General features: G+C 37.7%; 1 protein-coding gene across 1 annotated transcript in view; it reads right to left on the bottom strand.

The window, feature by feature from the left end:
* prdm16 (PR domain containing 16) overlaps positions 1 to 14031 on the bottom strand; it is a 185420-nt gene that overhangs the window by 79365 nt on the left and 92024 nt on the right. Inside the window, 1 exon segment of the mRNA XM_087834434.1 lies at positions 2204 to 2251. Within this exon segment, the coding sequence (XP_087690560.1) occupies positions 2204 to 2251 (48 nt within the window).

The raw sequence follows: 14031 nt of genomic DNA, 5'->3' as shown, positions 1-14031 counted from the left end.
CTGCATAGTTTTCTACAAAAAAGAAAGTCATATATTACTATACAAAATTACCATAAAATTACACAATCCAAAGAAACAAAAGTGAGTCATATTCTCATCTTATTCTATAATGGTAACGCAATAATGCACACAGTGGCAGTATGTAGATATGCATTACTATCTATAAAATATACTATATATAACATATATATAACATATATATATATATATATATATATATATATATATATATATATATATAGATAGATAGATAGATAGATAGATAGATAGATAGATAGATAGATAGATAGATATACATAACTGCAACTCTGTTCGCTGGAATGTGGTGCAGTGTAGCAAATGAGAACTAATAACCAGTTATGCAAACACATTTCTCTGCAATGAACTAGTTTATTCACAAGTTACGACTAAATTAAAATTCTGCCTTAATCAAGCATAGCAATGGTAATGACACAGTAGAGGCAGAAGAAGCCGGTGTTTGTGTGTGCGTGCATGCGTGCGTGCCCTCTGTTTGTGTGTGACTGCATGCAGATGAATGAGTCATGTCATAAGGAATGGCTCATGCATAATTTCATTCATATTCATAACAGGCATGTGGTCTGCCACCGCCCGATGAGGGCCCACCGCAACTCACACACTGCATAATGAGATGTGGCCAGTGTGTTTTTGTGCGTGTGTCTGTTGGGCTTTTTTTTTTACTAACCATAGGTAGGCATGTTGTAAGCCTGTGTTCTGTCATCTGTGTGAGCCTCAGTGTATACACATTACAACTCTATGCTCCTATCACTGCATGTATGCAAACGCCTAAGCATGAGGACAATGTGTGAGTGTGTGCGTATGAGATCATGTGCATGCAGAGTGGAGTGCATGGGTCACTCTTATGTGGAAGGTGGTTGGTAGTTTATAAAACCAAGTAGGTTTTTCCACATTGTACGAACATGTGGGGAAGACGGAACAGCCCAAACCACTTGCGGTCAACTCTTAAAATAAGCTCATTGACTAATGTAGGATTTCAAATCAACCAAGCAGTCAGTGATTTACATGCCTGCCTGTTTATAGATGCCACAGCAACAGGACCCTTGACCTGAAATGCAAATGAGTACACTTATTTCATATTTCTTCTCTAAGAGCCATAATTGTAAACTGCACTAAAAAGACTTGAAGTAAATTTTGCCATGCAGATGTTCAGTCCTCTTCCACAATTGCTTATTCAAAGATAGTCAGATTTTTATATTAAAAAAGCAGCCCACTCATATTTGACCATTTTGTCATGTAAGATAACACAAAGGTAAAAATATAATAAATGTTGCAGCAATGCCATCTCAAAGATCTGAGAGCAACTATAACACAAGTTCAAGCAATCTAAAGGCAAAAAAAATTCAGCTCTCAGTGGGTTTTTCTTGTTTTGGTGGGATACTGTAAATATATATTGCTAAACAATATAACCTGGTTTTTCAACAACTGATTCTGACTACTCGGTCACTGACTTGAGTTGGCTATGCCTGCAATGGCTTTAGTATTTCCCAGAAAGAGCGTGCCCTCTCCAGAAGCCATTGTTCTTTCATGGACCATTAGATGGACATGAACTCTCTTGCTGTTCTTTGTTGACCTAGTGACACTGGTCATAAAATCAAACTGCCCAGCCTCTTCAATAAATTTATCACCTCATAAAGTGGTCACTGACTGGTCAATGAGACGTATCGGTCATAGTGTGTTTGTGTGTGTGTCTGTGTGTGTGTGCGCGTCAGTCTTTTTTTATCTGAGTGAAGAGAGGGTTTCTTAGAATGCAGATCACTGTTGTTCAGTCTACAGTGATAATAAAGGCTTTAGTCACTTAAACGCTAGCCAATGAATGCAGTTGCAGTGCACCACATAGACGGACATTACTGATGGGCAACAGGATGAACACATTTCACAGAGCTCATCACAGAGCTTTAAAAAAATTACTAGTGGAGGTTCTTGTAATAAAATATAAGCTCACATGACCTCACACAGAGGCCAGTGATTTATTTTTAGATCCCACAAACACAGTCAAATGTGGAATAGAAGACCCACTTTTCTGTGACTGCTACAAAATGGCAGTTTATTACTTCATCCTCCCAAGAAATCTGATAGTTTTGATTAATTGGTAAAAACCAGCAGAATAGTTATTCAGGGAGTGATCCGGGTTGCACAGCAGTATAACAATTTATAACTATCCTACCTTTTTGATGCAGCTATCAGGGGAGTCATCCTCATGGTCATTCATCATCTGCAAAGCGAACACAAAAACATATATAATATACATATCTTTTCAGTGTGCCGGACAAGTTTTGATTTTGATTGAGAGTCAAATACATTTGTCAAAGCATTAAAAGAAAACATCAATTCCAGCACTTCAAATAAGGTTTGACCGTCGGTGCTTGATAACAAAAGCACGGGGTGTTCGCAGTTCATCACACACACACACCCTCTGGGCTACAAATGTGACCAGAGGGATATAATAATGGACTAAGAGGTCACAAAAACACACACAGAAGCAAACATAACACTGCACACATTCTGATGAATGAATACCCCGCATTTGACGTTAATTCTCCGCTTCAGCATTGCAGGAAATTTCACTGAGAATATCTGTGTGTGTGTGTGTGTGTGTGTGTGTGTGTGTGTGTGTACTTGTTTTCATGACATCTTAGGACAATTTTATGATAACACACTCACAAAATGAGGACGCTCAGAAAAATGAGGACATTTTTGAGGTCCTCATTTTTCTGAGCCTTCTAAAGTGTTCTAGAGGCTCCCAACATGCTCCCAAACCAAAAATCTCGAAAGTCCTGAAACATCACAATTTTATGAAAAAGTGTGTTTAAGTGTGTTTAGCGTTTTTCCTCATTTTCAGTTTTCGCACCTACTGGCCAGTTTTGGAACTTAACACACTTTAAACACACTTTCAGTGACGTCACTCTGCGAGTCCTCATATTGTAGGTGTGTCAGACACAATAACACATTTGACCCAGGTTATACCCTTCTGGGGCTTAGCGGACACATGCGTGGACAGCACCTTTTAGCTCTTATGTCCACAGTCGTATTCAATGTTGAAATGGAGGTGAACTTTATTTGAATCATTTGTGGAATAATAACAGATAAGATTTGAGGCTTCTAAAAATTGTTCGTTCAAACCTTGCCAATTAAACAATCATTCTAACACATATCAAAAACTTTTAACCATTTCTATATATTTTAGGGTGAGCTATAAGCAAGGGTAACAACAGTTAAATCAGGCAAATCTTGACAAAAATGAAGGTTTTTAGATTCAGTTATCAGTGCCTGCACATCTTGGTTTTTTTTGTTGTTGACAAAATGTCTCGAAATATAAAGTTTCAACATTTGTCTAATTATATTACTATTAATTAATGAGTCTTACTTCTCAAGATCAATGCACAAATTTTCTGACCTTCACTATGCAGAATGATGTGTGTGCAGATTTTGACCCTTGAAGAGTTTATATTAATCTGCATCAATATAATTGCATCTGCAATCTGCAGTTGAACTTGGAGATTCCTGCCGCTGTCATCTGATTCAGTATGATCATCAGGCTCAGTCTCGACTCTGTGTATCTACAAGAATTGATGAAAAAAGTCAACACTTCATTATATTTTAAATTCAACTTACCTTATACTTTTTACAATATAGTATAAAATGCATATTGCTTCTTTAAAAACTAATAACACACTATTAAAAACTGCAGAATGCACAATTCCAGCTTCATTTAGTAATTAAATTAGTAAATAAAAGTGAGTAATTAAGTCACTTAATTAACTAAGCAACTGTAAATGTCACAGTATGCAGCAGTACAATTCAATTTCAATTCAATTTTATTTATATAGCGCCAAATCACAAAAAAAAGTCGCCTCAAGGCCCTTCATAGGTACAGAGAAAAACCCAACAATCATATGACCACCTATGAGCAAGCACTTTGGCAACAGTGGGAAGGAAAAACTCCCTTTTAACAGGAAGAAACCTCTGGCAGAACCAGGCTCAGGGAGGGGCGGCCATCTGTTGCAACCAGTTGGGGTGAGAGAAGGAAAACAGGATGAAAGACATGCTGTGGAAGAGAGACAGAGGTTAATAACAGATATGATTCAATGCAGAGAGGTCTATTAACACATACTGAGTTATAAAGGTGACTGGAAAGGAAAAACTCAATGCATCATGGGAATTCCCAGCAGCCTACGTCTATTGCAGCATAACTAAGGGAGGATTCAGGGTCACCTGGTCCAGCCCTAACTATATGCTTTAGCAAAAAGGAAAGTTTTAAGCCTAATCTTGAAAGTAGAGATAGTGTCCGTCTCCTGAATCCAGGCTGCCGGGGGATTCCCATGATGCACTGAGTTTTTTCCTTTCCAGTCACCTTTCTCACTCACTATGTGTTAATAGACCTCTCTGCACTGAATCATACTTATTAGTTATTAATCCACAGCATGTCTTATTAATCCACAGCATGGCTTACAAAAGTATTCGGCCCCCTTGAACTTTCCCACATTTTGTCACATTACAGCCACAAACATGAATCAATTTTATTGGAATTCCACGTGAAAGACCAATACAAAGTGGTGTACACGTGAGAAGTGGAACGAAAATCATACATGATTCCAAACATTTTTTACAAATAAATAACTGAAAACTGGGGTGTGCGTAATTATTCAGCCCCCCGAGTCAATACTTTGTAGAACCACCTTTTGCTGCAATTGGATTCCATTAAAATTGATTCATGTTTGTGGCAGTAATGTGACAAAATGTGGAAAAGGGGGACGAATACATTTGCAAGCCACTGTAAGTACACAGAGAGATAATGAGGGGATGAGGAACAGCTGGGACAAATCAGACCTAACAAGATAAGGGGAAACAAAACTAGACACACTGGATATAGGAAAAGGACTTTCACAATAAAACAGACATAACAAGGGTAATCTAATAAACAAATGAACTTAGCTAACCTAAAGAACTTATAAATAAACATCGACATCCAAACAAACTAAAACTTAAAACGCTGGGTCAACAGACCCAGGAAAGTGACAGTAAAATCATTTATTATACACATTATACTTATTTTCGTAAATTGCTTATCTATTATCTGTATTTTCACCTGGGGGTCTAGGAGTGCTGCTCTTCTTTTCATAACAAATTAGGACATGTTTATGATAACACACTGACAATATCAAGACAAATTTGGCCTTACTCCATCAGTGAACAGCATGCCCATGCTAACTTAAACTAGACCAGCAAGCTAACCACATGTGTACCAAGTGTTACTTAACAATAGGTACCAAACAAATTAACGGAACGAAATTAACTGTAACAGCAGTTTGCAAAACATTGTGACAGTTCTCAAGTGTTCCTACCTCAAATACAGCACGTGTTGCTGTGTTTTTGTTGTTAAATGGACGAGGAGAGTCCGTGGCTGGTGAGAGGATGCAGCATTTCGTCAGTGGAGCATAGAACGACGTCTGTGATTGGTCAACAAGTGAGTAAAGCTGCATCTGATTGTTCGAAAGCCTCAACCAAAGAGCTGCTGGTCACGGCAAGATACCAACTCGCTTGAGCTCTGCGTGAACGGCACATCCGGGACCTTCAGCACTCAGGAGAGATTTATCTTGACGTATGTATTTACCTTTGATATCCATGATTCGACGCACACTTCGCAAGGTAAAGTTGTATGTTTAACAAGCTAATTAACGTTAGTTAAACGGAATTAAAACAATGCACAATCGATTTGAACAAACTGAAAGTGGTGAATGATGATAAATGTTAAAAAATTACTTAAGATTTATCTTCAACAATAGATATTAGAAGTTAAATTTAACTGTTCTTAAATTCCCACTGGAGTTAAAGGGACCTGCGGCCTAGCATGTGCTCTGCATCTTCAACTGCAGAGACAGTCAGCCTAAGCTCTTTTTAAGTGTAGCTAACTGCAACACACATTTTTTTCAACACAAGATATGTTTGGGGGGATTTAAATGATAATATTAATGTTTTCGTATTTAGCACAAATCAATAGTATTATAGTTATTCGCTCACGGTCTGGGTTTCTGGCCCAGCGTTTCTGACTTTATTCTAAAGTTTTTGAGTTTCTTATGTTTGGTGGTGGGTTAGCTGACTTTGGCATAACGTTATTAACATCGTTTTAAGGAATTTATGTTAGGGCTGTATATTACCACGTTTGTATTTTCATGCCATGTTTCCTGTTTTATTTTGAAAGAGTCTGTTGTGTTCAGTTCATTAATCTCACTTCCTTCTTGTGTCAATAGAATCATTTGTGCGAGCTACTACCCTGCTGTCCCTCCATCCTGTCTCAACCTCCAACAGGAAAATAGAAGTCCTCATATGGTAGGACCAGTGATTGTAGTGTGTGTTACATTGTTCTCATATTGTTTTAAGCTGTGAAGGAAAATGAGTGTGTTTAAGTAGAAGTCCTCATATGGTAGGACCAGTGATTGTAGTGTGTGTGTTACACTGTCCTCATATTGTTGGGTAGCAGAACTGTACGGTGTTAAGTTTCTATAGAATCTGGTATAAGGAAGTCAGATCCTTCTGTAATAATATTCACTGATACAAATATGATCTGTAGTTAATTATCTAGTCGGGATTTACAGTACAGAATGTTTCTGACGTTATATTGTTGTCTTTTGTTGCAGACACCAAGTGCTGAGGTCCTGTCTCAACCTCCTTCAGACCAATTGGTGAGTGACATACCCACTTCATTCTTCCAACAGGTTACACATTATTTTTTTGTATTTGGTATCAAGTATATGTGTCAGTTGGGCCTAGTGCATAAATGAAATGCACTTTGATTGTATTAAAACAATCAGTTTGAGTCAAAGTTAACCAAAATCAACATTAGTATTAGGAGAAAGTAACTGTCTATACCATTTGTTAGTCCAAACTTTCCCTTAAAGCATCAGCTTGATCTTTATTCTGACTACATTTGATATTTTTGTCCTTTTACACATGTTTTTGTCCATTTAACCTCCCGCTGATCAGTTTACATGATTTAATTTCTGGGGAAATAGATGGCTTTACATCAGTGTTGGGTTTAGAGCTTTTATTGACAACAGCAGGAGAAGTAAGAAGTCAGGAACATGAACTCTACATGTGTTCAGTCGTCATGTGCTCATATTGTTTTAAGCTGTGAAGGACATGAGTGTGTTTCAGTTGCCTTCCTCGTGTGGTGGGACCAGTGATTGTAATGTGTGTTACATTGTCCTCATATTGTTTTAAGCTGTGAAGGACATGAGTGTGTTTAAGTAGAAGTCCTCATATGGTAGGACCAGTGATTGTAGTGTGTGTGTTACACTGTCCTCATATTGTTGGGTAGCAGAACTGTACAGTGTTAAGTTTCTATAGAATCTGGTATAAGGAAGTCAGATCCTTCTGTAATAATGTTCACTCATACAAATATGATCTGTAGTTAATTATCTAGTCGGGATTTACAGTACAGAATGTTTCTGACATTATATTGTTGTCTTTTGTTGCAGACACCAAGTGCTGAGGTCCTGTCTCAACCTTGTACAGACCAATTGGTGAGTGACATACCCACTTCATTCTTCCAACAGGTTACACATTATTTTTTTGTATTTGGTATCAAGTATATGTGTCAGTTGGGCCTAGTGCATAAATGAAATGCACTTTGATTGTATTAAAACAATCAGTTTGAGTCAAAGTTAACCAAAATCAACATTAGCATTAGGAGAAAGTAATTGTCTATACCATTTGTTAGTCCAAACTTTCCCTTAAAGCATCAGCTTGATCTTTATTCTGACTACATTTGATATTTTTGTCCTTTTACACATGTTTTTGTCCATTTAACCTCCCACTGATCAGTTTACATGATTTAATTTCTGGGGAAATAGATGGCTTTACATCAGTGTTGGGTTTAGAGCTTTTATTGACAACAGCAGGAGAAGTAAGAAGTCAGGAACATGAACTCTACATGTGTTCAGTCGTCATGTCCTCATATTGTTTTAAGCTTTGAAGGACATGAGTGTGTTTAAGTAGAAGTCCTCATATGGTAGGACCAGTGATTGTAGTGTGTGTGTTACATTGTCCTCATATTGTTGGGTAGCAGAACTGTACAGTGTTAAGTTTCTATAGAATCTGGTATAAGGAAGTCAGATCCTTCTGTAATAATGTTCACTCATACAAATATGATCTGTAGTTAATTATCTAGTCGGGATTTACAGTACAGAATGTTTCTGACATTATATTGTTGTCTTTTGTTGCAGACACCAAGTGCTGAGGTCCTGTCTCAACCTCCTTCAGACCAATTGGTGAGTGACATACCCACTTCATTCTTCCAACAGGTTACACATTATTTTTTTGTATTTGGTATCAAGTATATGTGTCAGTTGGGCCTAGTGCATAAATGAAATGCACTTTGATTGTATTAAAACAATCAGTTTGAGTCAAAGTTAACCAAAATCAACATTAGCATTAGGAGAAAGTAATTGTCTATACCATTTGTTAGTCCAAACTTTCCCTTAAAGCATCAGCTTGATCTTTATTCTGACTACATTTGATATTTTTGTCCTTTTACACATGTTTTTGTCCATTTAACCTCCCACTGATCAGTTTACATGATTTAATTTCTGGGGAAATAGATGGCTTTACATCAGTGTTGGGTTTAGAGCTTTTATTGACAACAGCAGGAGAAGTAAGAAGTCAGGAACATGAACTCTACATGTGTTCAGTCGTCATGTCCTCATATTGTTTTAAGCTGTGAAGGACATGAGTGTGTTTCAGTTGCCTTCCTCGTGTGGTGGGACCAGTGATTGTAATGTGTGTTACATTGTCCTCATATTGTTTTAAGCTGTGAAGGACATGAGTGTGTTTAAGTAGAAGTCCTCATATGGTAGGACCAGTGATTGTAGTGTGTGTGTTACACTGTCCTCATATTGTTGGGTAGCAGAACTGTACAGTGTTAAGTTTCTATAGAATCTGGTATAAGGAAGTCAGATCCTTCTGTAATAATGTTCACTCATACAAATATGATCTGTAGTTAATTATCTAGTCGGGATTTACAGTACAGAATGTTTCTGACGTTGTATTGTTGTCTTTTGTTGCAGACACAAAGTGCTGAGGTCCTGTCTCAACCTCCTTCAGACCAATTGGTGAGTGACATACCCACTTCATTCTTCCAACAGGTTACACATTATTTTTTTGTATTTGGTATCAAGTATATGTGTCAGTTGGGCCTAGTGCATAAATGAAATGCACTTTGATTGTATTAAAACAATCAGTTTGAGTCAAAGTTAACCAAAATCAACATTAGTATTAGGAGAAAGTAACTGTCTATACCATTTGTTAGTCCAAACTTTCCCTTAAAGCATCAGCTTGATCTTTATTCTGACTACATTTGATATTTTTGTCCTTTTACACATGTTTTTGTCCATTTAACCTCCCGCTGATCAGTTTACATGATTTAATTTCTGGGGAAATAGATGGCTTTACATCAGTGTTGGGTTTAGAGCTTTTATTGACAACAGCAGGAGAAGTAAGAAGTCAGGAACATGAACTCTACATGTGTTCAGTCGTCATGTCCTCATATTGTTTTAAGCTGTGAAGGACATGAGTGTGTTTCAGTTGCCTTCCTCATGTGGTGGGACCAGTGATTGTAATGTGTGTTACATTGTCCTCATATTGTTTTAAGCTGTGAAGGACATGAGTGTGTTTAAGTAGAAGTCCTCATATGGTAGGACCAGTGATTGTAGTGTGTGTGTTACACTGTCCTCATATTGTTGGGTAGCAGAACTGTACAGTGTTAAGTTTCTATAGAATCTGGTATAAGGAAGTCAGATCCTTCTGTAATAATGTTCACTGATACAAATATGATCTGTAGTTAATTATCTAGTCGGGTAGCAGAACTGAATGTTTCTGACATTATATTGTTGTCTTTTGTTGCAGACACCAAGTGCTGAGGTCCTGTCTCAACTTTGTACAGACCAATTGGTGAGTGACATACCCACTTCATTCTTCCAACAGGTTACACATTATTTTTTTGTATTTGGTATCAAGTATATGTGTCAGTTGGGCCTAGTGCATAAATGAAATGCACTTTGATTGTATTAAAACAATCAGTTTGAGTCAAAGTTAACCAAAATCAACATTAGTATTAGGAGAAAGTAATTGTCTATACCATTTGTTAGTCCAAACTTTCCCTTAAAGCATCAGCTTGATCTTTATTCTGACTACATTTGATATTTTTGTCCTTTTACACATGTTTTTGTCCATTTAACCTCCCGCTGATCAGTTTACATGATTTAATTTCTGGGGAAATAGATGGCTTTACATCAGTGTTGGGTTTAGAGCTTTTATTGACAACAGCAGGAGAAGTAAGAAGTCAGGAACATGAACTCTACATGTGTTCAGTCGTCATGTCCTCATATTGTTTTAAGCTGTGAAGGACATGAGTGTGTTTAAGTAGAAGTCCTCATATGGTAGGACCAGTGATTGTAGTGTGTGTGTTACACTGTCCTCATATTGTTGGGTAGCAGAACTGTACAGTGTTAAGTTTCTATAGAATCTGGTATAAGGAAGTCAGATCCTTCTGTAATAATGTTCACTCATACAAATATGATCTGTAGTTAATTATCTAGTCGGGTAGCAGAACTGAATGTTTCTGACATTATATTGTTGTCTTTTGTTGCAGACACCAAGTGCTGAGGTCCTGTCTCAACTTTGTACAGACCAATTGGTGAGTGACATACCCACTTCATTCTTCCAACAGGTTACACATTATTTTTTTGTATTTGGTATCAAGTATATGTGTCAGTTGGGCCTAGTGCATAAATGAAATGCACTTTGATTGTATTAAAACAATCAGTTTGAGTCAAAGTTAACCAAAATCAACATTAGTATTAGGAGAAAGTAATTGTCTATACCATTTGTTAGTCCAAACTTTCCCTTAAAGCATCAGCTTGATCTTTATTCTGACTACATTTGATATTTTTGTCCTTTTACACATGTTTTTGTCCATTTAACCTCCCGCTGATCAGTTTACATGATTTAATTTCTGGGGAAATAGATGGCTTTACATCAGTGTTGGGTTTGGAGCTTTTATTGACAACAGCAGGAGAAGTAAGAAGTCAGGAACATGAACTCTACATGTGTTCAGTCGTCATGTCCTCATATTGTTTTAAGCTGTGAAGGACATGAGTGTGTTTAAGTAGAAGTCCTCATATGGTAGGACCAGTGATTGTAGTGTGTGTGTTACACTGTCCTCATATTGTTGGGTAGCAGAACTGTACAGTGTTAAGTTTCTATAGAATCTGGTATAAGGAAGTCAGATCCTTCTGTAATAATGTTCACTCATACAAATATGATCTGTAGTTAATTATCTAGTCGGGTAGCAGAACTGAATGTTTCTGACATTATATTGTTGTCTTTTGTTGCAGACACCAAGTGCTGAGGTCCTGTCTCAACTTTGTACAGACCAATTGGTGAGTGACATACCCACTTCATTCTTCCAACAGGTTACACATTATTTTTTTGTATTTGGTATCAAGTATATGTGTCAGTTGGGCCTAGTGCATAAATGAAATGCACTTTGATTGTATTAAAACAATCAGTTTGAGTCAAAGTTAACCAAAATCAACATTAGTATTAGGAGAAAGTAATTGTCTATACCATATGTTAGTCCAAACTTTCCCTTAAAGCATCAGCTTGATCTTTATTCTGACTACATTTGATATTTTTGTCCTTTTACACATGTTTTTTTCCATTTAACCTCCCACTGATCAGTTTACATGATTTAATTTCTGGGGAAATAGATGGCTTTACATCAGTGTTGGGTTTAGAGCTTTTATTGACAACAGCAGGAGAAGTAAGAAGTCAGGAACATGAACTCTACATGTGTTCAGTCGTCATGTCCTCATATTGTTTTAAGCTGTGAAGGACATGAGTGTGTTTAAGTAGAAGTCCTCATATGGTAGGACCAGTGATTGTAGTGTGTGTGTTACATTGTCCTCATATTGTTTTAAGCTGTGAAGGACATGAGGACATGGGCCCTCTGACCACCACCAGTAGGCAACGGGTGAAGTGTCTTGCCCAAGGACACAATGACCAAGACTGTCGGAGCCGGGGCTCGAACCGGCAACCTTCCGATTACAACTCTTGAGCCCCTTAGCCCCTTAATTTTAGAATTACACACTGCCCAACGCTGACTTTTCCTACAATGCAGAGAAAAAAGCAAACAGACCTATTGCATGCATTGATTCTCATATTTCACTGTTACTTTTCAAAGGCTCAAGGACCACGTATTCTGGGGTTCCAAGCCACACGCTTTACTCAGCTGCCCTGGACAACATGAAGGGCACCTCTGCCTCAATCACCCTGGACAACAAAAACATTAGCAACACTTCACCAAGAAGGGGTAAACGCACCCAAATACAAAATGTTTTAGCTGAATATACTTGTTGTCAAAGGACAAGTTTATTGTTTTCAGACATGACACTGTTGAGAGCTTTTATCATGAATCATTTCATCTTATTTGATTCCCAGCAGAACACAGCACTTCAAATGGTTCATTCCAAGCATCCTTAAAGGAGCAATAAGCAATATCTTTTCACTGCTAGGTGTGCTGTTGTGCACTGCCTGTAAACCAAACCAAAGTCTATGGCTGGAGATCAACACAGAGAGAGGGATTATGACTTCATGCTGTACTCCAGATGTAATTACACCTCTAGTTCTTCACATAGCCATTTTTAATTCCTTCAACCTAAGTATGATGAATTGTGCTTATTGCTCCTTTAAAGTGCTCCAGTAGAAAGCAAGGTTTAAGAACATTTTGCATTCACATTAAGATATTTTCTTTTGTTTCCATTTATGACAGCTGGGAAGGTGAGAATCAAGTGGACAAATGATGAAGTGAAGGTTGCTGAGCGGCACGTTTCACTTCATAACAAGCTGCAAAGTACCAGGTAAAAAGGAATGTGACTGCTGCCTCCAAGCAGAGCCGGCAGCTCTGAAAGGCAGAGACTGGGTTCTCATAAGGTACTACATCCACAACAGGATCATAGCATTAAAAGAAAGATGCAAGAAAAAAAGAAACAAGCAAGAGAGATACTTTGTTACTTCCACAGTTATGTCAGTATTGCAGTTTTCTGTATTGCATTGTTCTTACTCATAAATCTGTGTTTTATGCTGGGTGCTTTTTGCAATTAAATGATAAGAAAGGCAGATAATGTTCCACGTTTTTATTCACATGAACATTCACTACAAAATGAATTAATGCATTACAATATTAAGACTTAAAAAGTAGACCGACCACATTTGACCTATGTCTTTTTTTAAGTCTCTACACAGCTCAGATTTACTGTTTTATTAACACATAAATGTCTGATATTTCTGTCAGAAGTTACCCGACTGGTGAGCATTACTATTGTGCATCCATGCCTATTATATTGTAATCTCAAAAGGAGCCAAGCTAAAAATACAGAACCTACCCTTACCTGGTCCTTATAAGTCATGTATACTTGAAAATTATGTGTTTCCATGGGCTTCACAATTCACCTAAACATGAAATATCAGTGTGTGACCTTATGGTACTCATAAGTCACATAAACCTGACAGTGTCCTCACAAGTAGCAGTAAATTCAGGTTTGACCAAAATTTAGCCCTAGCCAAAATCTCAACAGATGGGCGTGTTCCTGGAAGCATGGGTCAAACCTTTTGTGATTCCCATGCCTCTAGGACCTTCGGAAAGGCACGTTCCCATTTGTCACATTTCTGTCATACGTGCTGATATATCACGAAAACACGTATGTGTGTGTGTGTGTGTGTGTGTGTGTGTGTGTGTGTAATTAAGCCTTCAAGCAATATTTACTGGGGGCAGATGGGTGGTAGAATGCTCCCAGTGTCTGCTAGAGGAAATGAAGGAAGTGGGGGAATGATGAAGAGATCGGGCTACTCTGCTGCAGTGAGAGGGCATTTCACATAGAATGGTAACCCAGAGTCTCTCTAAGTTTGCCTGTCTTTTTCTCTCCCTCTCTGAAGCCC

The sequence above is a fragment of the Neolamprologus brichardi genome, chromosome 20 (genome assembly GCF_056152115.1).
Source record: "Neolamprologus brichardi isolate AB-2024 chromosome 20, ASM5615211v1, whole genome shotgun sequence".
Taxonomy (NCBI): Eukaryota; Metazoa; Chordata; class Actinopteri; order Cichliformes; family Cichlidae; genus Neolamprologus; species Neolamprologus brichardi.
The sequence above is the reverse complement of the archived record's forward strand: the minus strand, read 5'-3'. Positions and strand labels throughout refer to the sequence as shown.